General features: G+C 41.2%; 1 protein-coding gene across 9 annotated transcripts in view; it reads left to right on the top strand.

Annotated features, from left to right (window-relative positions):
- Positions 1 to 23095, top strand: part of ELF2 (E74 like ETS transcription factor 2) — a 33523-nt gene extending 10428 nt beyond the window's left edge. For 5 of the 9 annotated variants that reach the window (XM_062493104.1, XM_062493111.1, XM_062493105.1 and 2 more), the window contains 6 exons: positions 15055 to 15168; positions 16115 to 16288; positions 17240 to 17326; positions 20232 to 20424; positions 20809 to 21162; positions 21381 to 23095. In XM_062493104.1, the coding sequence (XP_062349088.1) occupies positions 15055 to 15168; positions 16115 to 16288; positions 17240 to 17326; positions 20232 to 20424; positions 20809 to 21162; positions 21381 to 22008 (1550 nt within the window). In that variant the 3' untranslated portion in view covers positions 22009 to 23095. Of the gene's footprint in view, positions 1 to 8304; positions 8363 to 15054; positions 15169 to 16114; positions 16289 to 17239; positions 17327 to 20231; positions 20425 to 20808; positions 21163 to 21380 lie in introns of those variants that run through there. The other 4 variants (XM_062493106.1, XM_062493107.1, XM_062493108.1 and 1 more) reach the window with 4 other exon arrangements.
- The last annotated feature ends 2569 nt before the right edge of the window (positions 23096 to 25664 follow it).

Consider the following 25664-nt stretch of genomic DNA (forward strand, 5'->3'; position numbering starts at 1 on the left):
AAAGACTTAGTGGTTCATTTTTTTTATTCCAGAAAAATATTTGGTTAGAATAGGAAAAGGAGTTTTCTAGAAAAAAACAAATTACAGAAATTTCCGTCATTTCAGGTGACCTTATGACATTCTTTGTGGAAGTAGAGAGTACCTTCTGTAATGATTGGAAGGGGAAATATAATATTTAGATTGACATAATATTTAAATTTCTTTGCCTTTTTGTTTGATAGTCTTGGGAGTGGTACCTTTAGATCATTGAGAACTGAGTTACAGCCTTAAAATTTTGTTCACTGCAAAAGTGAACATGTTTATTTCATAAAAGACACATCCTTCTTAACAAGCTTTTCATAATACTCCAATTTTATTTGTTTTCATTTCCTGCACAGTTTTTTTGTCCTAAAAGTAATTAGCCCTTCAGTTCTAGGATTTATTTAACAAAGTATTTGTAGTTTAAATAGAAGAAACTGCTTTCTTTAAAGAAACAGTCAGTCTGAATTTTACAATTGCTACAGTTGTTTCTTTTGTCAATATTAAATATAATATAAATACAAACATATTTATTTGTCTATAATGTAAATTCTGTATATTTTGAACCTGTAATGTGGGTATAGTGGGATAATCTAATTTTGGAATTTACCATAGTAGCAGTATGGAAGGTAACACAGTTAAATAAAAGGGTAGGTACCCTCCATGTCTAAGATCTGCAGTCCATGACTAAGCCATGTATTTAAGTATTGCCACTGTAGACCCTGATTTATTTGTTTTAGAGGCTCTGACATCTTGTATGAATAGCATTTTCCCCTGTTTTTTTATTAAGCATCAGAGCACCAAGTACCAGTTTTGGATTTATTTTTTCATCACAGCTATAAGATTAAAGATGAAACAAAACTGCTATTTTCAAGAAGCTGAAATACCATTCAATTTGTGAACTGTCACCAGATTTTTTAATTTCATATCCTATAAGAAATCCTCCCTGTGGTAAAAGTTGAGAGTCTGTTTTGATTCTAAAACTGTTATTGCCACAGGGGGGTGGAAGATCTTCATGGAAAAAATATGGATCTGAAAATTACCCTTTCCAGGATGGAAAAATATTGGGCTACAAAGACCAGGAAGTTCAGTTGAAATTGTCATGTAAATTGATAGCCATTCTTATGGAGAGAGGATGTTGAATCAACAGGGAGTTTAGGCTTAACTCTCCCCCAGTTAAAACAAATGGATGAATAAAATACATACTTTAGGGAATTCATCTTCTTCAGAGGAAATTTCAGATGACTAGTTACACAGTTATCACCACGGGAATCAGCTTTGCATCTCTTATGTCCAGTCTTTAGTTACTGCTGTTCTTTCTGCCTTTATGCCTTCCCTTATTGTGATTAAAACTGCTTCCTTCTAATGTCTCTTATAGAAATTTGAACCTGTGAACTCTATGGTTTCTCAGATAATTTTTTATCAGCTAAATATAATCTACTAAGAACTCAGTATTATATCTGGTTAGAATCTTACCTTTGTGATTATGGTATGTGTGTGTAAGGGATAGATAAAACAGTGTTATAATTCATTCTGGCCAGATATTATTTGATTAAACCTCCTCTTAGGAAAAATGAGTAAACACAAGCATCTGGTGTACTTTCTGTTAGTGCTGACATACCCTAGTGACTGAATTTCATTTCCCTACACTGACAGCTCAGTGAGAACTTTACACATGCAGAGAGACCATTTGCTTTAGAGGACAGTGCCAACTACAAAAAAAATAGTTTGTACATTCTATCAGCTTGATTAAATTCTCATTTTATGTTGGTGGTCTCTTCCTCAAAGAGCTAAGATGAAGTCTATTAGCTAGATAAACAAAATAAAACTTTGCTTGCTCTACTGCAAGAATTAGATGCCTCCTGCATGTTAATGGATTAAGACTTTGTCCTTTGGATGTCAACTAATTTTATTTTTCACACCTTGCTGCTAGTGCTGCTGCATCCATGTGAATCATTGTTTTGCCAAGAAATCCATTGCACTTTTAGTAGTTAAATGTTGATGACAGTGAGGCAAAATTATTCCCCTCCTATTGCATGTGCTATTATGTAGTGCTTGGAGCAGTTAGGCCAAGGGTACATACATCTTTGTTTCCAGTAACATTCTTAATTCAGAAACAAAATGCAACTGCAACTTGATTTTATGTCATCTTTGTTGGTGTTCCCTTTTCTGAGAAATTAAGGAAAAGACCTCTACCACTGCTCCATGGACAATAGTATTTTAACAGAACAGTAACAGAACAGCAGGGTTGTGGTGTCCAGTTCTTCCCAGATTTCAGGTTTCTGCCTTGTAGCATTCAGTGCTCCATTCATACCGAAAGCATGCTACAAGACTAACTATTTTGTTATAAAGCCTCATTTAACTACACATTTCAGGCATAATTTTTATTTTCTGAGGCTGATGTGAGGCTAATTCAACAGTTTGCTACTGTGGGGGACTATGGGTTGGACTTCAGATGCACAGGTGGATTTTTCTCTAAACTCACAACTCCAATTGCATCTGGGAGTGAGAATTTGTAGGCTGTTACTATGAAGACTCAGGCACAGCATTTTACTAATATAAGCTGAAAAATGTGGGGACTTTTACCTGAAATTAGAATGCAGTGGGGCATCCAAACTCACTGTGGTATGAGTGCAAAAGTGGAGTTTATTGATGAGATATATAGTGAAAAACTCTTGAATGTAAAAATTTTTAAAGGTGATCTGCATATTAGACGGGAGATTGTAGTTGACAACAAACTGTAGGATGAGAATAAAGCTGTTTGTGTTTGAGCAGGACATTTAGTCCTTAAAGACATTCAGTGGACTTACAGAATAGGTAGTTGTTGTTATCAGAAAAGCCTTAAGGACTTCAAAATGATACATGTGGGACACAGAAATTGCTCAAGTGTAGCATAGTTTATATGCCAGCCTATTACCAGTCTCAAATACTGTTAATTTTGTAAAATCATATCAAGTGCTATGCAAATACCTGATTTATCATTGTCTAATAGATTACCCTGGAAAGAAAGAATTTCCTTATAAAGAAGGGAAATGTAAATATTGATAGTTTGTGGATTGGTGGTTTGGGTTTTTAATTTTTTCAAGACAGGTGAGTTTTTTACTCTGCATGCACAAGTAATAATGCTGGAATGCAGACACTTGGTATTTTGATTAACTGTTTTTCAGTTTGTCAGAGGTAGTGCCAAATTCTGAGGATACAGTTGGCTTTTCTGTTTGGAATCATTAATTGCTGTATGAATAGGGACATCAGGATCCTGAGTCCACTCAAAGGTGCAGATTGTGAGAGGCACTTGGCTTTGGCTAGATTTCACGTGGTGCAGTCAAGGAAATGAGCTGGGCATAGTGATGGACCACTTTCCTCAATATTTCCCTGTGTCTTCCAGGGACACTTGGTGGTTATTTTGCTGTTTGGGCATTTTCTACTGTCGAATCCACAGTGGATGGTAATGATTATGTTGATATGCTGAAAAAACAGATGTCTGCATTTTCTTGTATGTTTTCTGGCATTTAGCTGTTAAAATGCTTCTTTGTATTCTTACCTTTGCAATGCAGTAACAGCTGTCAACAATGATGGCCTGCTGATGAAGACAGCAGGTACTTTTGTAATAGATGGGAATTTCTTTAGGATCCTGGGCAAAACTGACCTTTCTGTAACTTTAAAATTAGTATATGATTTGGGCACTTGGGACAGGGCATGCCTGGACTTCTAAAATTACTTGAAGCTTTTTGAAGTAGTTGGCATTTCAGGATTGTTACTCTGCTATGATTGCAGTATCATGTGTAGACTGCAAATACTGCCCTCAGACTGTGATAGGTTGATGCTGGCCAAATGCCAGTGCACCCCCAAAAATAATTTATTCATTTTCCTCTGCTATAGCTAAGCAGAGGAGGGGGAACAAGAATTCACAGGGTGAGATAAGGATTAGGAGAAAAGTGCTTGAAGAGCGAAACAGCCTTATACCTTTAAACCTTTACCTTTAAAAGGTATGAAGAAAAATTTATTAACAGAATTAAAGGAGGATAATGAGAACTAAAATAAACTTTTAGAACACCTTCATCCCACACCCCCCAGCCCTTCTTTCCTTCTCACTGACAGCGCAGGGAGACAAAACATGGGGGGTTTTAGTCAGTTTGTCACTTCTAAAAATCCTTCTTCACTTAGGAAGAGGAGTCCCTTTTGCTATGCCATGGGGTCTTTCCTACAGGAAACAGTTCTCTGTGAACTTTTCCAACCTGGTTCTCATTTTTATGCCTGGAACCTGCTTGCAATGTGAAGTCCCTCCCATGGCTTTCAGTCTTCCCACAACTGCTTCTTGTGGGCCACCACACAAGGTAGATTGCCATCTACCCTCCACTTACTTAAATTAGCTCAAACAACTCACCTCTGTAAGAATAAGCAAGTGCTTTATGATAATTGCCTGTTCCCAGGGTAGCTTTGTCTTACTAGAATACAACTGGAATCCTCTGAGGCTAGAAGTAATTAAATGCACACAGTTTTTTCTTTCTGGTAAATTATTTGCCGTCAGTGGAAGGAAAAGGTGCCATTGGAAGGCTGTACTTTTAGAGTTTCAAGCTACAGTTCTTGTGAATTAGTTTTCCAAGAGAAACTAGTCTGTTATCAAAGAATATTTTCATCATATTTTGTGAGAGTTGTAGGAAACACAACTTTGAGTAGCAGATTATGGGAGTGGAGAATGGTAATTCCTCTAGGAGTACTGAATGCTCTATTAGTTTTGAGGACTATTTAAGGAGAATCTTAAGGTAATTGATGATTCTAAGTCTGCAAATCTGATTAAACCCACCAGTTTTTCATATTTAGAATTTACATCTGCTGTTTTGGATGCATTTAGTTACATCCAGCTGCTTTTTTTTTTTGAGTTGTCTCTCAGTTTTTCAAAAGAATCAGAATGAATTTTAACTGGTTTATATTGCAGAGAAGAAGTGATACGTTTCCTTTATTGTGAACAAAGTTGTCCATGTCCCTTAACCATAAAGCATGAATTGAGAGATACTTTACTCCTGTGTTTATACAAATATGGAGATACAGTTCTCTTGTCTTGAAGTTACTTAAAGCTTATGACAAACAGGAATGTAGTAGCTAGAAGCATAATTTTGAATGGAAACTTTCCAGCTTGTTAAACATTTTCACTGTTTTTTTTTTTTCCTGGCAGTTGTTAAATGTAGCATGTAGGTCTACCTGACTGTCTTGACAGCTGAATTTGTGTGTTAAAAAAATTGCCATAAAATTTAGTCTCTGTATACTAACAGTAAAAACAAGCAAACAAAAATCCCTCAACAATAAACTAGGATAAATAAACATGTTTCTGTCTGACAGACTGATGGTGATTGGGAATCTGTTCCTCTACTTTTTAAATTCTTTCATGCCAGAGAAATAAAATTTCTACAGTTTCCTGTGGCCCTGTTCCATTACAGTAAGTATTTCTTGCTTCATTGGGCCACCCACTGAGTAGATTTTGTAGCCCTCTTTGTTAGCCTAAAAAGGAGGCTTTAAAAGAGATTAAAAAGTTAAATGCACGTTTACTTTTTCCCTGTTGACAGTCTTTTTTTCTTCCCCCTGAAATAATAAGATTTTATTAGCATGACAAATCAATCAGCATTCATAAATTACTAGAAATAATATAAACAGATGAAACTGTAGGACTTCTGTAGAACATTGCATTCCTCCTTAAAGACAGTTATGCTTTAATGCTAATATAGATAAGGCATGCACAGCTCACTTCATAATTTGTTGTGGCTTTTTCCATATTAATCTTGAAAGTGCACAGGCTCAGATTCTTTTCATTTTCAACTGATTGGAATCCCTTGGGCACCCAGTGATATTCTCTGTGTGTATGATCAGAGAGGGAAGAATCAGAGCACTTGTGTGCAGCTGTTCAAGTCCATTTCATGTGCACTTGCAAACATTGTGCTAAGTCTGTGCTTGTAGTAGTAAATAAATGCTACTTAGGAAACTGGTATTAAACCAAGAACTTCATGTTTAATACTATTTCTTTTTTCCATTTTGGACCTATGGTCTTTGTCAAAAGTTAACACAATGCCAATTTCTTGCATGTACTTATTCATCTCTTACACATCTCAGGCAAAACTTTATTGGGTATGAGTCACACATTTCAGTTTGTAATCAGTAAACAATCTTCACTGAATTACAATGCAATCAAAAAAGGAAAAAAACTACATGTGCACCTTTTCCAATGTGTGCTAGAATGAACTCCTGTTGACATGGGTCTGGATCTTCAAAGGCATTTAGCATCTCAGTGCAGCTTTAGATCTGGATCTAAACAAACTTTTAAACTGTATTTTATTGCTTGAAGTGTGGGTAAATTATAATTTTAAAAAAGAAGAGGTACGCAGGAGAAAGTGACGGAAGAACATGGTTATTGCAGTGCTCTGTATGTAGGCTGGAGCTGTGGTGTTGCTAAACTACACCATGTAAAGCTTCCACTTCAATCTGAGGATGTTCCAATGAACAACTATTAACTTTTATTGCACATTTAAACGTGTGCCTACCTAAAATGCCTTTTCTTGTCCTTGGGCTTGTCTCCACTAGGAAAATTTCTGCTGGAGAATACAGCAGAGTCCCCTAGTGGAAATATGCTGATGGAAGGAATTCTTGTTAGTACTGCTGTTCCACCTCTCTGAATAACAAAAGCTGACAGGAGCACTCTGCTGTTGGCAAAGCTAGATCTGCATGAGAGCTTTTTGCCCTCACAGCTGGCTAGTTGCCTTTTTTGTCCATGCTTCTGTCTGTGGAAGAATCTTGACTGGCAAAATTTTAGGACAGACCTACCCTTAGATATCATGAATGTGAGAATGAATGATGTTGCTTACAGGTGTTGCTCTTTATCTGATGAGGCACTGAACAAATTTAATTCCTTACACCCAGGAATAGATGACCGCTGTCTACAAAATGCCTGATTTTTTTATTTGTGTATTATAAATATTATGTATTAATATTTAGTCACAAAAATGTATTCCTATGTCTTGAGAGTTACAGTGGAGGAGTTGGATTTGTGAAGAGTTTGAAGTGTTGAATTTACCAGATGGAGTTGATTTTTGTTGGATACTATTTTGCGATTTTGGTGCTGGGGGAAATTGTTTCTAAATTGTTCCTTCTGAGCTAGGTCTTAAGACTACTGAAACTTGAGAGGGGAAGAGATTGTGTGTTGAGATTGCAGCTGGACTCTTTCACCTTCTTTTAATGGAGCTGTGAAGATGTGTTCAAGGCAGGCTCTGTAGGCAGCAGGTGTTTGCTAGGTCCTTGGCTTTTTACAGTGCAGGCCTACTCAGGTGTGTGGGGTTTAATGAAGGAACTCGTGTGTCGTTTCCATGCACAGCTCCGCGTTAAGACGTATTTGGCTTTTTTTTCTCGGTGCAGCTTCTCTTTGCACACAGCTCTGAAGTACCAGCGCTTATAATAATCAGTAATGTATATGTATTACTGTATATAATATACTATATAATATATAGATATATTCTATATAGTATAGTAATCAGCACATGGGGGGGGGGGGGGGGGGTGTGGAGAGTGCGTTCTCCTGACTGGTGCCTCTGTCCAGGGCTCTGGCAGGTACTGCAGGTGTTCTTTGGGGAGAGAGGATGTAACCCTAAAAAGCGGTGGTAGTGGTTTGGGCGTTTTTTAATTAAGAGAGCAATGAAACTTTTTTTTCACCCCACAGTCTTCTCAGAGATGAAGGATGGATGGGGCCTCTGGCTAACGGGAATAAGCCCTGTTTTACTCTAACGGAGATAAGGTGGATTGCAGGCACGGAGGACCGAGATTTTCCGACAAGTTGTTACTAAGATAGGCGTCCCAGGGACTCGTCAAGGAGAAATCTTAATGCGTCAGCGGCCGCCTCGGTGAGGACCGTCCGGTTCATGCCGGTACGCGGTCACCAGGGCACGGAGGTGCGCACGGCCGAGGGCTGCGGAGAGACGGAGCGGGAGGCGTTCGGGGCAGTCCTTGCCCTCGGGCGCCTCTGGGGCCGTGCGGGGAGGCGCAGGCCGCACCGCGGGGCTGGCGGCGGCTCCCCCCGGCTCCCCCCGCCCGCGGGCGGCCCCGGCGCTGCGGCGGGAGCCGGCGCGGCACTTCCTGTCTGGGGCGGGCGGCGGAAGGACCGCGCGCGCGCCGCCCCGCAGGAAGCGCTCCCGCCGCCGCGCGCCGTGGCGGGTGAGCGCTCCGCCCGCCCGCCCGCGGGAGCGCGCCTCGCCGCCGGCCCCTGCGCGCGCCCGCCCGTCAATGTGAAGCCGTTCCGGCAGCGTAAACATGGCGGCGTCCGTGCATGAGGGACCCACGAACCAGCTCGACCTCCTCATTCGGGCCGGTGAGCTGCGCCGCGCCGGGCCGACGCGGGGCGGGAGCGGGGACGGGCCGGGGCGGGAGGGGGGAGGACGCGGCGCACGGCGCGCTCCGGCGGCGGGCGGGTGGTAATGGAGGGCAATCAGGAAGCGATCACCTTGGTAGCGGCCGGCCCGCGGCACTTGCCTCCCGGCGCGGGGCGGCTCCACCGGGGCCGCCCCGCGCCGGGAGTTGCGGCGGGGCGCGCGGAGGAGTTCAGCGGGGTTTTGGAGGCTGGGGCGAGAACCAGGAAGTGCGCGAGGCTGTTGTCCTCCCGCCTTTCCCGGCCCTCTCCTCGCCCCGAGCGCCGCCGCCACGCCGTCCGAGCGGGCGGGCCGAGCGCCGCCGCCGCGGACACCGCGCGCGGGGCCGCGGCCCGCCCTGCCCGGGCACCGCATCCCCGCACGCGTCCCCCGCTGTTCCGCCGCCCGCCCCCCGTGCCCTTTTAAACTCGGCTCCGGCGGCGGGGCGGGAGGAGGCGCCGCCGGCAGGGCCGCGGCCCCACGTGTGCGACGCGGGGGGGCGGTGGCGCCCCCTCCCCCACGCGCGCCGCGTAGCGGAAGCGGCGCGTTCCCCCGGGGCCCCGCGCGGGGGAGGGGCCGCCGTGGTTGGCGGGCGGGGGGCGCCGGCCGCCAATGGGCGCGCGGCGGGCGCGGGAGTGGCGGCGCGGCGCTGGAGGCGCGCGCGGCACCGGGGGGAAGCCGGCTGTAAACACGGAAGTGGCCGCGCCGCCGCCGCACGTGGCCGCGCCTGCCTGCGGGCGCCCCCGACGGGCGGGGGAAAGGCGGGCGGCTGCGCCGTCCCGGGCCGAGCCGAGCCTCTGAGCGGCCCCGTGAGGCGGCGCGAATCCCGTTCCGCGCCGCCGGCCCGTGCGGGTGCCGCGCTTTCTCTGGCCGCTCCTGCGCACCGTCGGACCTTTCAGCCGCCGGGCCCGGCCGCTGCCGGGACGCGAGCCGTTTACCCGAGCTGTTGCACTTTTTCGGGGTTGCGTTCAGAGTCATGCGTGGTTTGGCCTCTTTCCGTTTTGTTAAATCTGGCTGACAGCAGGATACTTCAGCGATCCCAGGACTTGTCTTAAAGTGTGGTAAAGCCCTGGAGAACGAGCAAGGCTTACGAACCCAAACCTCAAAGGCAGTGTCAAGCATTCAGTTCACCACCGAAGTTGTACCATATCTGATTTTACTTTTGCCTTTACAGCTTCTAAACGTAGTCCTTGGAGCCACAAACAGTATACAGGGTGTTGTAGGTAACGAATTGTGCAGTAGCTGCACGTGGATTTTCAGCGAGTCAAGCTTTGCATTGGCATGCCTGTGGGCTTTTACAGGCCTAAAGGTAAAGGTACAGGCTCTGTCGTTTATCAGTGCGTTAAGATACGCTTTCAGAAAGGGCCAAGTCACATAATCGTCATCGTTTATTTTACTTAATGTGGAAAAATACACAGGGTTTTTTGGAGGGGGGTGACCCACACCCCAGACATGCAAAAATACCCCACTGCAAAGCACTGAAGAACTGTTCTGCTGCAACAGAAGGAAAGTAGGTCCTAAGCATTTTGATACTTGGGTCTAGGATGGAGAAATAGCTTCACTTTTCCAGTAGAACAGCTCTCATTTCTGCACTCACTCTCACTGCTGCAGACTTCAGTGAGTTATTTTTTTACTTTTGATTGTCTGTGAATAGAAAACGTGTGAGTAGTTGATCATTGTGTCAACACCTCTTTAAGTCACTGTAACTAGATTGCTTGAGAGCGAGCCCTTGGATAAATCATGAGTTACATTTGCCTTGCTCTTTCTGATGTCCTTTGTCATACTGATCTCATTAGTCCAACTTCATTCCTTTTTTTTCCATATTTGCATTGCAGTGAGTGATACCTACACATGTCTAATATTCCCATCATCCTACTATCAAGATACCATATCTGTTTACTTAGTTTTGTATGTAGGTGATACCATGTGGATTTAAGTGAGGAATTCTTTATCCTAAGGGATTATAATAATTATGTGTTGCCTTTCCCCATGGCTGCTGGTTTCAGTGTTGACAAAACTTCAGTGTTTAATAACTGTGGGAAGTAAGATGGACCAAAGTTGTTACTGCTTAGTGTTATCTTAATTGCCAGTTGTAAGAACAACTCCTAAATGACTTTACGAAGATATGTTTTGGCTTTGTAGTTAATATTTCTGTCAATATTGGGCTGATAACATATGGCTCACAGAGAAACAAGTGTTTTGAGATGGTTGCTCTCATCTTTGTTTTTGATTTGCCTTTTTGATTTTGTGCAGTGGGTTAGGCATCATCCTTAAATTGTGTGCAGCTGAGCGTCTTGAACAGAGGCAGGCTTAGGGAAATACTGGAAAAACTCAAGAAAATGTTTTTTGGTTCCTGAATAAATGTCCTCCATAAAACAAGCAGTAAACTAAAGAATGCTTTCTTTTCCAGTCAGATTTTGCATACAGAAAGATTTCTGGCTATTACCTGTAGGGGCAATTCAACTGCTTTTAATTAAGATGTCGTTTAAGCACTGTTACTAACTTCTACTGCTGCTTTTAAATGCTGAAAAAAAAACAACAAAAACCAACAAAAACCAAGCACGTGAGCACCAGTAAACTTTTATGAGGTTTGTTAGTGTCTAGGTAGTCACTTTTTACTGACTTCCATGCTTGGAATTGTGACGTTTTCATTAAAATGTTGCTTTGGTTGCCTGATAGTATTAAAGTGTAAGCTATTGCAGGTGCTACAGTTAAGTGTTGACCTTGTTAATACAGACATTGAGAGCACTTCAGGTTAAAGGGGGGGGGAGTGGGGGCTGTAGTGCAGTGCAAAAATATAGCCATTTTGAAAATTTCAATCCATTTTTTTTGTCTCATAAATTGTTTTCGTTAGTTTTGTTAGTCTTGTGTTAAAAGGGGAAATATTGTTGCCAAATGGATATGTTGCCACTGTTTTTTATTTTCCTGTAAATCTAAAATACAGCTCTGACAGATTTAATTACCAAGGTTGATATTTTGTAACAGGTGTTGAGAACCTTGAATAATCTACTGTACACACTATTTGAATAGAAAGTGGAGGTAGAAGACATTAGGCCAACAGTGAAGATAGATTAGCCTAGTTGCCTATTTGCACTTTAGATCTGAGTTTGTTTTCTGAAATTGTTTGGGGTTTGTTTTTTCTGTAAATCAAAGTTTTTAATGACATATTTAAAAAAAATGCCAAGGACTCAGATTCTTTCATAAAAGCAGTTAAGATGAGATTTGATTTAAAAGAATGGAAGATAAGTGGTGGTGTTAGCTGTGATCTGTTCTAGATCAGTAAATGGCAGTTTTCAGGTTACTCAGTTACCAAAGTGTGGAAAACTTACTTCCATTTAAACTGCTTCATTTGGGCAAGTGACAGCTCTTTCTGAAATGATTGTATAATATAGCAAACCTGCAGCTTATATTGTTTGCTGAAACAGTACAGTCTGTTTTAGCTTTGGGGTCTTGTATATGGTTGGCAGCATAAATAGAATAGAATAGGGCATTTTTAGAGAAATGGGTGAACACTTGAGTCTTTGATTAGAAATGTTTCTTCCCATGGTGATACTTGTGTATCAAAGACTTGGGAAGTTGTCTTTTTTAAATTGTGGAATCCTGCTCATTTGTTTTGCTTTCCCCCCCATCTTTTCTGTGAGGACTGTTGTGATACAAGTGTAATTTGGTTGATGACACTTGTTCTAGTCATCTGCAAGAAGAGCCACCTGCTTTTTTCTTGTCTTATCCCCTCTCTGAGAGAGCCTGTTCCCCCACTTCGTGTTTTATGATGTCTTCTTTATCTGTTTTTTTGGTATCATATCTTCTATATGAGCACTCTGACATGCTGTCTTTGTTTGACATTTTCTAGCACGTCAGAAATATATTTTACATTAATTTGTGTTAAGATAGAAATTTCTCTTTTTTTCTTCCCACTGTGTTGGTGCAGTAAACATTTGCCTGTGAGCAAATGCAAACTCCTGATGTTCACTGGGTGGACAAATGCCTCTAAGGCTAAAACCATGTACTGGGTGAAGGGGAATTGGTTAGCTGGGAAGATTTGAAACTTGGTAATAGAACTGAATTTAGTAAATGTTTTAATAGCTGTCCTTTTGGCAATGTTAGATTAGTTTGTTAGCTGTCATGATAGACATACAGCATGTGCTGCTCAGCCAAAGCCATAAGTGTTACTATTTTTTGCTTGATATTTTTTAGGTAACAGTTCCAGTGGAGTCCCAAGTAGCTCCCATTGGAAAAGCATTTGTGAAGCGTGAATTTTCAAACGTCAGAGGCTTTTGTGGAGTAGATAGTGCTGTTTTTACTGGAAATTGAAAGGTTGCTTATTGGAGAGGTCGAGTGGCTCCTTTGCTCTGCTGTTATGGTTTTGCAGTCTAAGTCCCTCATGCTGATTGTATTTACTTTCCCTCCACCCTGGTCCTTCAGCAGAATCTCCTAGTACTGGAAAAGTACATAGATGGCTCTCTGCTATCTTTCTTGCTTTGTTCCTGCCCTGTGCTAAGTACCTCTTAGTTGTGGTTCTCTGTAGGAAAATTTTGTATACTTTTAGGCATTTAGGAGGTAGTGAATTCAGTACCCTCTTACAATTGAAATTTTTCAGCTGTGTTTGAATTTCTCTACAAAAGTCCTTTATATACTGAACCTAATGGCACAGAAGCAGCTATCTGGTTGGAGAAGCTTTGCTGACCTGCTTTGGATCTTATTGCATGCATTAGAATAATAACATACTAAATACTGATTTGGACTTTCTAATTTCAGTAGTGATGTAGAATTTATACGTTTTAACAGCCATCTGAATATTGTTCCATATTCTGATAATCAGTGAAAATGTTCAGCAGGTAGATGAGGGAAACTTAGTCATCAAATTTTGTGCAACTAAAACTTCTATTTAGGAAGAGAAGTGTTTGCACAGAGGGTTTCCTGCAGGACTGCTCTGTTACAGTGCAGGTGGTTGGCCTCTGACTTTGGATGTGCCCAAACAGCTGCTTGGGAAGGAAACACTTGGCCAAGCATGGGGAGCATCCAGGGTTTGCAGCTGGGGAAAGGGCTCCTGATAAAAAATTCGTGCTGGTCCCATTGGTTATCCAAAGAACAGAGTGCACAATAAAGACCCTTTCCTGGTTTTCCTGTGCTCTTAGGTAGACTTTTTTATTGTTCACAGCCTGGGGTGAAGCAGTGTTGGAATGTCAGCTTTAGCAGGCATCTACTGTTCCAAAAGATAAAGCCCTCTAAATAGCATCCCAGCCATAGCTAATAGGCTGTGCTGGGAATCCCATCAGCCAGCCAGCAGGTGGGCAGCAGCCTGGTTCAGCAAGAACTTTCAGTCACCTGTAATTTTGCATTTATGCATCTTCCACATTTCATCCACTTCCAGATTCTGGTCGGTATGTTTAATCTGCTGGTTTTTCAATTTTTTAATCCCTGCATTTGACAAAACTGCAGTATGCTGGAAGGCTTTTAGCCCCATGTGAGCCTGCAGGGAATCTGTGTATCCATTGTTTTCTCAAGTCAGAAGCAATTCTGGCATTATATTTCCCTACTTTTCACTAAGCAAACCTTGAGTTATTTCTTAGACATTTTCAGTAACAGCATAGGTGCCTTGAAGTTTTCATAGAAAATGATTCCCAAATCCTCTTTAGTTCTGTGATACTAGAGATAGGTGACTCTGCTTAGGCTAAAGATAGATCTCCTACTTGCTGGCTGCCTTACTGGAGTGGTTCAGCTTAGAGCAGATGGCCATAAATGGAAAGAGCAACTGAAGAGAGACAGCTACCTTGGCCAGAGTGTGGATAATGGGCAACAGGTGTTCCTGCAGTCACCACTTTTCAAAACCTTTACAAGGGTGAGGAATATGGAGTTGGCTGTGAATAGAATTGTAGTTTTACTTGGTATGCTGGGGTTTTTTTAGTGTTGCTGCTGTGTTCAGGGTGCTGTGGTCTGCACTGTATCCAACTTAACTGTGCTCTCTTGAAGTTGCATTATTTTTTATTAATTAGTTTTCCTAAACTTGCAGAACTTGCAAAAAGAACTATTTACCTTCTTCCCTTAGTTTTTGCATAAAGCACACCCTTTATACTGTTTGTTGTGCTTTGTGTTTTTATTTAACAACCAGCCTGCTAAAATGAACTCACAATTATTTTTAATGTCAGAAATTAAAACAGGATATATGTTTTGGAAATTAGTCTTGTATTTACATATATGTATATACATAGACATATATATGTATATATTTTTCCAATAGACTGAGAATTTGAAGATAGGTGACCTTTAGATTTTAATGGGGTAATAGTTGGAGATGGTACTACCTCTTTGTTCTGCTACTTTAATTTATAATCATCCTCGTCACAATCTGTTTTTTTCTGGTTAATTTGAAGGCAGAAGACAAATCTCAGTCTCTTTCTGTAAGGTCTTGAACTCCTTATGGAAATGAGGATCTTGCTTGTGAACCAGAAATCTAATCTAGGAAGTGACAGTGTCAGTTCTGCTTGTCTTATGTCTTCCCTAAATATTTCTGTTGACAGGAAGGTATAAAAGGTGTGAAGACATCTGATAATCTTGTGTTTTTCATGCTGGAGATTGAGAAGTATAGTTGTGCCGGGATGCATGTGGACTTCTATAAGTAACCTGTTCTCATTAATTTTTTTGTATCCTTCTGCAGTAGAAGCATCAGTTCATGGCAGTAATGTGCACTGCACAGATAAGACAATTGAGGCTGCAGAGGCCTTGCTTCATATGGAGTCTCCTACCTGCCTGAGAGATGCCAGGAGTCCTGGTATGTCAGCCACAGTCTCTGCTCTGGGAGCCATTTCTCCTTCTACTAATCAGCAAAACAAGCAAAGTGGGAAACCTATTTCTGTGGAGAGCCACTAACATTTGCCTGCATATTTAAAAACCGTGGATTTGTTTGAGTTTTACATGATTTCTCCACCCTGCAGCAAGTATACTTACAGATAAAATCATTTATCTGAGAGGGGTTGTTGGGAAGAGATAGCTTAGTAATGACATATTTAAAATCAGTTTTTCCCCCTGAACATCATGGAATACTTTCTTACTGTGCAGGTGACAGAGCTCTGGCACAGATTGACCAGAGAGGCCATGGAAACTCCATCTTTGGAGATACTAAAAAGTACAGGATCCGGGGCATCCAATTCTTGGGCAAGAAGTTGGACCAGATTCCCTTCTAACCCCAGCCATTCTGGGTTCTGTGAATCTGACATTTTAAATTGCTAAAATAGGGAGTTATTTTAAGGGAAAAGTATTTCTATTAATCTTTCTATTTTAGAAAGAATACCCCAAAACCAATGTGTTGCAAAGTGTTACCAGTCTGAAAAGCAAATCTTAATGTTGATGGTTGCTTTACCTGATGTCCTTTCTGAAGTTGCTTTATAAATGTTGGATGAAATAATGGTGAAACTGAAATGTGAAAGCTGCACAGTAAGAAATGGAAATCAGAGTAACGATCAAAGATGAAGCTCCAATTTGTTTAAATTATAGTTGAGTTAGCTCTGAAGAATATTGGTGTGGTATTTGTTTTTGCCTAGAAGTACTGACAAGTGTTAATGTTTTGGGGAATTGGATTGATTTTCAAGGTGACGGGATTTTGGAGCAGAAACTTGTTACACCATTGCATATGTTTTGTTTAAAATAATTTTATGTAAAGTACATTAAAATAATCAGGTAGAAACTTAATCAGATACTCTTTTTTTCTTCTCTTGTAGTGGAAGTTTTTGTCCCTCCTTGTGTGTCCACCCCGGAATTTATCCATGCAGCCATGAGACCTGATGTGATCACAGAAACCGTGGTGGAAGTATCAACAGAGGAATCTGAACAAATGGATGTATCTCCTGTTCCAACTTCCCCTGATATCCATGAACCAATGAAAAAGAAAAAGGGTACATATGGCTTTTCATAGAAGCAATCTCAAAATTTTACTTCTGTTGTCCACTGCTGTGGATGGTGCAGTTGATACAGGGGAGGATGGATTGGATGGTCTGATCTCTTTGCTCATACAAACAGATTGATGGGAGTCTGAAATGTGAGTTGGTAGAAAAATGGGTCTGCATCAGGAAAAGAGAGAGCAAGGGAATGGGCTTTGACAAGCCATAAAGGAAGATGATTTCTGTGTTGTATATGTTAGCACAAAGTGGAGGAAGGTTAGAGTATTCAAAGAGGACTTTTGTGGTGGGTAACCAGTGGTGTCTGAAATATGGATATGTTTGGTGAGATGGTAGACTTGGCCTTCATGCAATGAAGCAACAGGGTAAATACTAACTTCAACAGAAATCAGTTTGCAAAATTAGTATAAGGTGTTCTTTGTGAAATTTTTGTCTTTCCTGTCTAATTGGCATGTCTTGGAGGAGAAACAGTTTAGAACAGTGTTTGATTCCTAAGCATTTTGCTATCACATGAGAGGTTGGCACCTGGTAAGGTTGCTCTCTTTGGTCTAGCAGTTTTGTTAGAGGCATCAATACAGTTTATATAACTTTAGAAATAGTGATTTAATAGAGTTTCCAGACATGCTGAGATGGAATATGTACTTGTAATTTAGAGAGAAACAAATGCAATGTAGTGATAAAATGATACAAATCCAAGATCTGTGAGTCTTAGGGTTAATAAAAATGCACACTAACTTGTCTGGAATTGAGTTAAATCTGCCTATGAAGAAAGCAACCAAATGATAATTACGCTGGATGTGCAGTAGTAATCTAAGAATCTAAGTTTATCCATACCTGTGGCAAGGAAGCTGTAGCAGGGGGAAAAACCTGCTTGTTCAGTAAAGGCAAACTATAAAATGTTACTCTGCATATGATTAATTCCTCTTTTTCCCCATGTATTGTGTGCAGCTGGCCGTAAACCAAAGACCCAGCAATCAGCTTTATCTGATGGCTCTCCAGATCTAGGTATAAAGAAGAAACCCAGAGAAGGCAAAGGTATACTTTTTCCATTAATTGAGCCTTTAAAAATAAGCTATGTATGTGCATGGTATTTATCACTGGAAATGTACACATCTTCAAAAATGGGATGGATGAGATTGTACTGACTTTATGTTAGAGTTTAATTCAATGTCTTCAAATTTATTTGTACAGATCTAACACAGGGATGTATGCTCTAGGAGTCTCCTCTAGTACTCCCTCCACAGTTAATAGGCTTTCTCATTTTTTTAATTTGATTTACTTTGTGGTTATTGGCTTGTGATGTCTTTTGTGTTGTGTATCAACTCAGTGGTACACACATAATTTATTAAGCTTCTGCTGTAAGACTTGCTTTCAACTAGAGGCAGCACATGAGCATTTAGAAAGGTGATTGCTGGAAGTATGATTTCTTAGTTAATTGACAAACTTCAGTGGGAATATATTCCTTGACTAATATGTTCAGTTTAGTTTAAGGGGAAAAACAAATGATGATGTGTTTCTATATTGGTTGAGTGGAGAATTACGTGCAGAAGAGTTGCAGTTTCCTAACATTTCTCCTGATAAATAGAGGTTCCTTTCTTGGACTCCAAGCCCCTGCTACTCATTCAGCAAGAAGACAGATGGGGCCATTTGCTCACAGGTTACCTTTGAGGTGGTGTGCAGTGTGTCAGCTCTTCCCCTGGCTACAGGTGAAAAATCTGGATCTCTTCTCCACTTAGTGCACTGAAAGCTGTTTGGAGATGTTGCTGTAGCTGGGAGTAACAGAGTTCAGTGACTTGGAGTGGCAGCACGCTAGCTGAAAGAGTGTGCAGTGGTCAGCTCCACTGTTATTTTGACATTTGTTTGAAAGCAAGGTCTCTGCTGTTTATGTAATTCTTTATCTGGCTACAGCTCCTGAGTCATCATGTTTGTCAGTAGGGCAAGGAAGAATGGGACTGACTTCATGGAGATGTTTGCTCATGGAAACCAGTGCAAACACTAATTGAACTTCCCTGCAGTGCCCACAGTTGCTTTAGATTTGGTGTAGCAGTGGATTTCAGTGGAGATTACAGATTTTGTCATATATCTGCTATATTTAAAAATATATCTTGGTTAATTATTTCCTTTTTTTGTAGTCTTCTTGAATCCTTACCTTTCTTTCAATTTCAGATTTTAGTATTACAGCTTTCCATTGCCTGAACAGTACTTTCCAATTGTCCCAGGTCCTAGTTTCCTGCACAAATAATTTGGAAAAGGAGGCCTGTATAATTTGGAAAAGGAGGCCTGTATTTCTCTCTGTTCTCCTTTTTGTGCTGGTGAATTCAGCTCTATAGCTTTTTGTTTTATAAAGTGGGAGATGGTACTGCTTTGTGATTTTTGGGAACTTTGCTTTCTTTTAAATCTATTTTATTTCTGTGGCCCTTTCTAATGACCTACATATGTCTCTTGTTCTGATTAAGTATCTCATTCCATATTTGGAATATGGAATATTCCATATTCCTTCCACTGGAAGGAATATGTTTTTTTTTCTTGATGTCCTGCAAAATATTTTGTTAATGGGATTTAATTTTTGTTACTTATTTAAAAAAAAAAACACTTGCAAAGGTAGGCTATTTCATACGCAACATATTTTGGAAAACCAGGAATTATTCTACAGTTCAGTACTATCAGAGTTAAGTCATGGAGAAGGAGAGATATTTGGAAAGGGGATTCCTTGGTGGAAGTCCTTCCTTTGTGCATTCTGGGTACTTTCTGGTACAAAGTAAGGTAGCTGTAAATCTGATTTAATTGTGTCCTACAGTTTATTTATTCTCTTGAAGTTCCTGTTTAGTTTCTAATTCTGAAGCTCACTTATATTTTTGCAAAAACTCCATTGCAGACCTACAGCATTTGTTGGTCAACCCAGAAATTCTCTAAGGAGCTAAAGAGTAAAACCTCAGGGATTAATTCCCTAAAATCGAGGATGATTTATAGATTCCTGAGTTCCCTTGTTGACTCTTTCCTCATATAGGTCTTATTCAAATGTCTCTGAAATCTAGTTGTATTTTGGTAGCTCTGGAGTCAGTACTTGCTGTTGTTTGGAGCACATTGTAAAGTACACTCTTTCTCTATGATGTGCTTTTCCAGAAGATGGAACCTGTGATCGTTTTTACCCTTTGAGGTTTTCAAAGATAGCTGACTTCTCAAAATCTGCAACAGTGGTCTCTAATCTGCCTTAATTTATTTTAATTATCTTTGCATGGCATAACAAGTGCTACACTAGGCCATTAAATCTCAGGAATTAATGACCTTTTTTCACACACATGCAAAAGTATAATTTGGTCCTTGTCCTCGGAGGTAAAGAATTGTTATGATTGTTCTGAGGTTGCTATTCTTGTGGATCTGTCTTGGTTCTCCCTTCTCAGAAACTTGAGGAGTCTTTTCCAGCTGTACAAATTGGAATGTGATCTGCTTTTTTTCTTTGGGTTCTCTTCCCCCCTTCCTAGCTGCATATGGTCTGGTCAGAATGCAGACAGACCCCGTGTTACCTTCTTGATAGTCACTGTCAAAAACCCCTTCTTGGGGCTTCTCCAGTGAAGATGGTGCACCTCTTGAATACCTGAAAAGTGCATTAAATTCTTTAGCCTGACTTCATTTTATATCCCCCTAATTACAGGGGGATGAGAAGGAAATTCTAGTGCTGAATAGAGAGGTACTGACTTGGAAACACCTCCCAAATTTCTTTTCAAGAACTGAGAATCAGTGTTGGATTGAACAGGCTCCTGTGCTGTATAGCAGATCCCGTGGATTAGCTCCTTTCAGAATGTAAATATTTATGGAACTTCACTCAACAGGATGAATGAATATGTGCAGGTTACATCCTCTGTGTAACATAGGTCATATGGAGAACTTCTTGTTATCTTTAAAAGTGGTTTTCTAACACATAAATGCTTTCTGATTATAGGAAATACAACATACTTATGGGAGTTCCTCTTGGACCTTCTTCAGGACAAAAATACATGTCCTCGATATATTAAGTGGACTCAGAGAGAGAAGGGAATCTTTAAACTTGTGGATTCAAAAGCTGTCTCCAGACTCTGGGGAAAACACAAAAACAAACCTGACATGAACTATGAGACTATGGGAAGAGCTCTGAGGTAAAAAACTTTTAGATCCTTAAGTTATCCACTACAATTTAAAATCTAATTCCTAATTTTGCCCATAGAGATTTAACGGTTCTGAAATTTTAAAAATGTCACCCTTTTGCAGATTTAGCCTTCAGTCTTGTGGTCCCTGTAACATTTTATGTTACCAGTAAATTTGCAATTTTAATTCCTGAAGTATGTATTTGAAAGGTAAGATTTTTTTTCAGGTAGATCCTTCAGATCCTTTGCCCAGTGTGTTCTGACAGCTTCTTTCCATACCTCCTTACATTGTAGATTTTACTGTGATTACTTCAGGTTTTCTTGTTAGCACAGAATTAGATTTTCTTTAAAATCTGTCACTGTGTTGCTTACTACTTAATTGTACTTTCCTTGCAGATACTACTATCAAAGAGGAATCCTGGCAAAAGTTGAGGGACAGAGGCTTGTATATCAGTTTAAGGAGATGCCAAAAAATATAGTTGTCATAGATGATGACAAAAATGAGTCCTGCAACGAAGATTTGTCAATGCCTACAGATGAAAAGTCCCTGGAAAGAGTGTCTTTATCTGCAGAAAACCTTTTAAAAGCAGCAACCTCTGCACGTGGAGGAAAAAATTCCTCTCAGTTAAGCTGTACCAGAACAGAAAAAGCAGTCACCAGAGTTGTGAATATTGCCTCACCAGCTCATGACACATCCTCATCTCATCCTTCTACTACCACTGCTACTGTCCCAGTAACAACAGCTCCCAGGTTTGTGTTAGTGGGGCTGTTAAGTTTTGCTAGATGTGCAAAAGATTTAGAGCTGGGTTCTTTGCTTGCTGGTTTGGCTTTTTCATTTTTTTGTTATGGTTTGGTTTGAGTGTTTTAAAGAACCAGTTAAAAACCCGTCTCTCTTAGAATTGTGTGTCCTTGTTGTGATTGTAATGGTGCCCTGCGTTTTGGCCTAAACACCCACGTTTATTTTGTAGGACTGTTCGTGTGGCAATGCAAGTGCCCGTTGTCATGACCTCTCTGGGACAGAAAATCTCAACCGTGGCAGTGCAGTCAGTGAATGCAGCGTCGCCGTTAATAACCAACACGAGTCCAACCACAGCAACAACTCCAAAGGTAGTAATCCAGACAATCCCTACTGTGATGCCAACCTCTGCTGAAAATGGAGACAAAATCACAATGCAGCCCACCAAAATCATCACCATCCCTGCCACGCAACTCACGCAGTGTCAGTTGCAAACAAAATCGGGCCTGTCGGGGTCAGGAAGTATCAACATCGTGGGAGCCCCGCTGGCTGTTCGAGCACTAACGCCAGTGTCCATAGCTCATGGCACACCAGTAATGAGACTGTCGGTTCCTGCTCAGCAGGCCTCTGGCCAGACTCCTCCCAGGGTGATCAGTGCAGTTCTCAAAGGCCCAGAAGTTAAATCAGACACAGCCGCTTCGAAACAGGAATGTGAAGTGAAAACACTGCAGCTGGTAAAAGAGGAGAAGCCAGCGGATGGAAGCAAGACTGTGACCCACGTAGTAGTAGTTAGTACACCCTCAGCTATTGCCCTTCCTGTCACAATGAAAACAGAAGGAATCATCACGTGTGAGAAATGAAGAATAGGTTTCTTCCAGCACGGACTTCTAACTGTTACGGTTTTGAATATACTGACATGACTGGGGGAGGGATGTGGATGCCACCACCAAGTCGTAAAGGAGAGTTTTGGAATGTTAATAAACATGCACATGTTGAAGACTTACTGAAAAAAAAAAAAAATTCCCGTGTTTCAGTGGGAATTAAACCACACTGATATGCTGATAAAAACTGCCTCTTCCAGTTGGGAAACAGCTGAACCTATGGAGAAGGAAAGAGAGAGGGACTGAAAAGGGACCAAACAATTTCACTACGCTACTGGTTACCAAGTTACACTAAGACCTGAAACACTAAGAGAGAGCTGTGTGAGAGGTTTGCCTTGGTTTTTAGTTTTCAGGGGGAGAGGAAAGTCTCATTGTTACACAAATGGCAAATTTGATGCATTTTATGTATTTTAAAACAGCGATTACTACTGTGTGCCCACAGTACTCAACTGGTGCTAAGTGAAAAACTATGCTACTAGGTATTGTAGGAAGTGAAATAAAGGAGATTAAAGAGCTTCTAAAAGAAGAGAGGCCTAGAGGGATTTTTGTATCATACAGCTTAAGCAGATTCAAATTGAAAGCCTTAGACTGATTTTCAGTTACCTTTCTCGAAATAAGCTAATGGCTTGTTTGTGTAAAGCTTTTTTATTAAAACAAATTTTTTAAAAAACCTTGTACCTAGCACAGTATTGTTATAGAATAACATGTAACATATTTTGTATGGTAGTTAAAAGTCTGTCTAAATTTCTTAATCGTGGACAAAGTAGCAGCAGGTTTTCTGCCTTCTGCTGTACCATGCCTGTTTCTCTCACTTAGCCTTGACATCTGTGCATACATTTCAGTTTCAGCTCTACTCTCACTTCAAAGGTCACGCCCAGCATGAGCTTTTGTCAGGTAGTTCTAAACCTGTAAATTTTTTTAGTTGAAGTTAAGAGGGAAGTACCAGTGTTCAGAACGAACTATAATAGTTTGTATATTCAACATTTGAAGTATATTCTATTTTGTTGTACTCTTGTTTCAAAGTGTATTCAAGTAGGTTTTACTGAAATACAGAAAGAAAATTTAATGGTGTTTGTTGTGCTTTTTATTTTTTCCTTCTTCCTTTCTGCTAACATGTTAACCTTCTTTTCTTGTTTGAAATCTTCCAGGCGTTCATCCTAATATAGATGGTACAGTGTGAAATTCTGGGACTCCTCCCTGCTTCAAAGGGCTGACCAGCTCTCTCAGTTGTTTAAATACCTGTGAAGCTTGCTGTAGCTGGTGAGGTAACTTCTGGCAGGGGTTCTTACCCATTTTCAAGATGGTGAGCATACACATGGGCTCTGTGAACTACCTAACTGCTCCTCCAGCTACACCCGATAGTAGCTCCATATTTCCAGTCCATGTGCATGGCTTGAAATGCAGCTTTCCCTGGTTTCATGGGCACCACACTGGCACAGCAGCCTGTGCGTAGCCAGGTGCCCAGTGGATCCCCAGTTCCTAGTGATACACCCTGAAAAGCCTTCAGGGCAGGAACTTGGGTAATCTTGAAATCATTAAAGTCTAAATGATCGTCTAAGTACTTGATGCCTGGAGGAGCAAATTTAACAGCTGTCTGCAGCTGAGGTCTTCTGTAGTGCTAGAAGACACCAGAATTAAATAATTGACATACTGAGAACCAGGTTACTTGTGGAGTCCTAGAAGCATTCTTCCCTTTAACTGTTTAAGAAAAGTGGAAATAGCTCCACACAGCAAGACCACCATGTGGGGGACTATGAAAGGGTTCTGGAAAAACTTATTTTTCATCCTCTTGAGCAGGGAAGTGGAGTTTAAGAACAAAACGAAGCTGAAGCAGATAAAAAATTGTATACAAGGCAGCAATCCCTTCCATTTGCAGCAATCCAAAGAATCTAAGGTTCTTAGACATGAGCTGTGTTTCTGGCATGGGGTAGAGGACAAGGACCCCTTCACACATGGAAATGGAGAGAGAAGAGGACTTCTTTTTTCTAAGAAAGAGGTAGGGAAGGGAAGTAGGGAAGCTGGGCAATCACTTGATTAATTTGTCAGTCTGAGAGACACTGATGTTCTGCGTAAAGGGAAATGGAGCAGTGTAAAGACAGGCAGGTGGAACAAACCTGAGCCAAAAGAAGGAAGAGAGAAGCGAGTATTTCAACCTATAATTGTAAGTCCAGTCTGTAAGAAACCTTGTTCAAAATGGCTGTTACTTGATTGTGTCTGAAAGAGACACTATCTCAGGGCATGAAATACCTATCCTGAGTATTTGTAATTATGACCTTTCCAACACCTAATTTAGATACACTGGAAGTCAAATGGGGACAAACTATCTTCCTGGAATTGGTTAAGGATCTCCAGCTGATGACCTTCTTTTAATGCCAAGACTTCATTATGTAATGGCAAAAAACTAGAGGAATGAAGGCACCCAGCTCCACTACTTGTGGGATAGTCAGCTCGTAGCCAGCTCTGAGACACTGCCAGTGCTGTGTCTTGCCACAGAACCAGTGATGGTCCTTTGGCTCTCTCCCCTGGCTGCCAGTGAGTGGCACATGATACTGGCTGCCAGAGGATGCTTACCTGAAGTTCATGACGTGCTGTGAGAATCTTGGTGTGTGAGGATGTTCTGTAACTGAAATGGAAAGGGGACTTAAATTAGCATGTTTTTACTGGTGGTATTGGAGGATGTGACTGACCTCAGGATGAGGGAGCTTTGGTCAGGTTTGTAACATCTGAAACGAATTAAAGGCACACTAGAATATTGAAATAGTTAGTATGTAGCTATACTCCCAGGCTTTTGCAATCCCATTGAAAAACCTGTTGTTTTGTACATGTGTGAAAGCAGGACTCCCTTTTGTCTCTGAATCTGGTGGCTCATGTAGAAGGGTCCAGGCTTAACTCATCCTTGGCAAGCAGTAACTCATAGATGTGTGCGTAGTATGAAACATGTGTGAAGTGAGTATGCTTTATACAGAAGGCATTGAGACATACACAGACTTGGTGCCACTGGTTTTGCAGATAAAAAACCCTATTTTTCAAACCCATTGTTTTAAGTTACAGAATGAAAAGGGTAATGCTGGGTAATCCACGGGGGTGGGGGGGGGGGGCGGATCTTAATTGTGAGTTGCAACTCAGAATAAATGTCTGAGTATCAAAAATAAGAAAAGTTGAAAGGGGAATCCCATTGCAGGGACCACGGTTCTTTGTTAACTCTCTGTTGCACATCTTTCCCAGTGAAGGGTTCTGGACCTTGACACAACTCAGGTTGTCTGGGGTAAAAGCGTGATGAAAAGCAGACTGAACTCTTGGGATCCTCTGTTGACTGATTTCATCAACTTTGTGGCTTTGGAGAGTTACATCTGAGGTGATCAGGCATGAGTGAGCCAGGGGGCAGTCAGAAGTTGAGAATTGAAGGTGCTTGAAGCCTCAAGTTCGTACTCAGCACGAGTGCAGCATGCCAGCTGCATGTGAGGATTGTTACTGGGAGAACAAGCTATGTGCAATTCTGTTCTGCCTTGTAGAGACAGTTCAAATAGCAGGTGTTAAGCTTATTAAGAAGATCCAAATGACACTATGTATTTGAAATCTAATTGTTCTCCAGGAGATACGGTGTTTTAATAAGCTTGCAGCAGCTTCTGCCTTTC

This window comes from Cinclus cinclus, chromosome 5 (genome assembly GCF_963662255.1).
Source record: "Cinclus cinclus chromosome 5, bCinCin1.1, whole genome shotgun sequence".
NCBI lineage: Eukaryota > Metazoa > Chordata > Aves > Passeriformes > Cinclidae > Cinclus > Cinclus cinclus.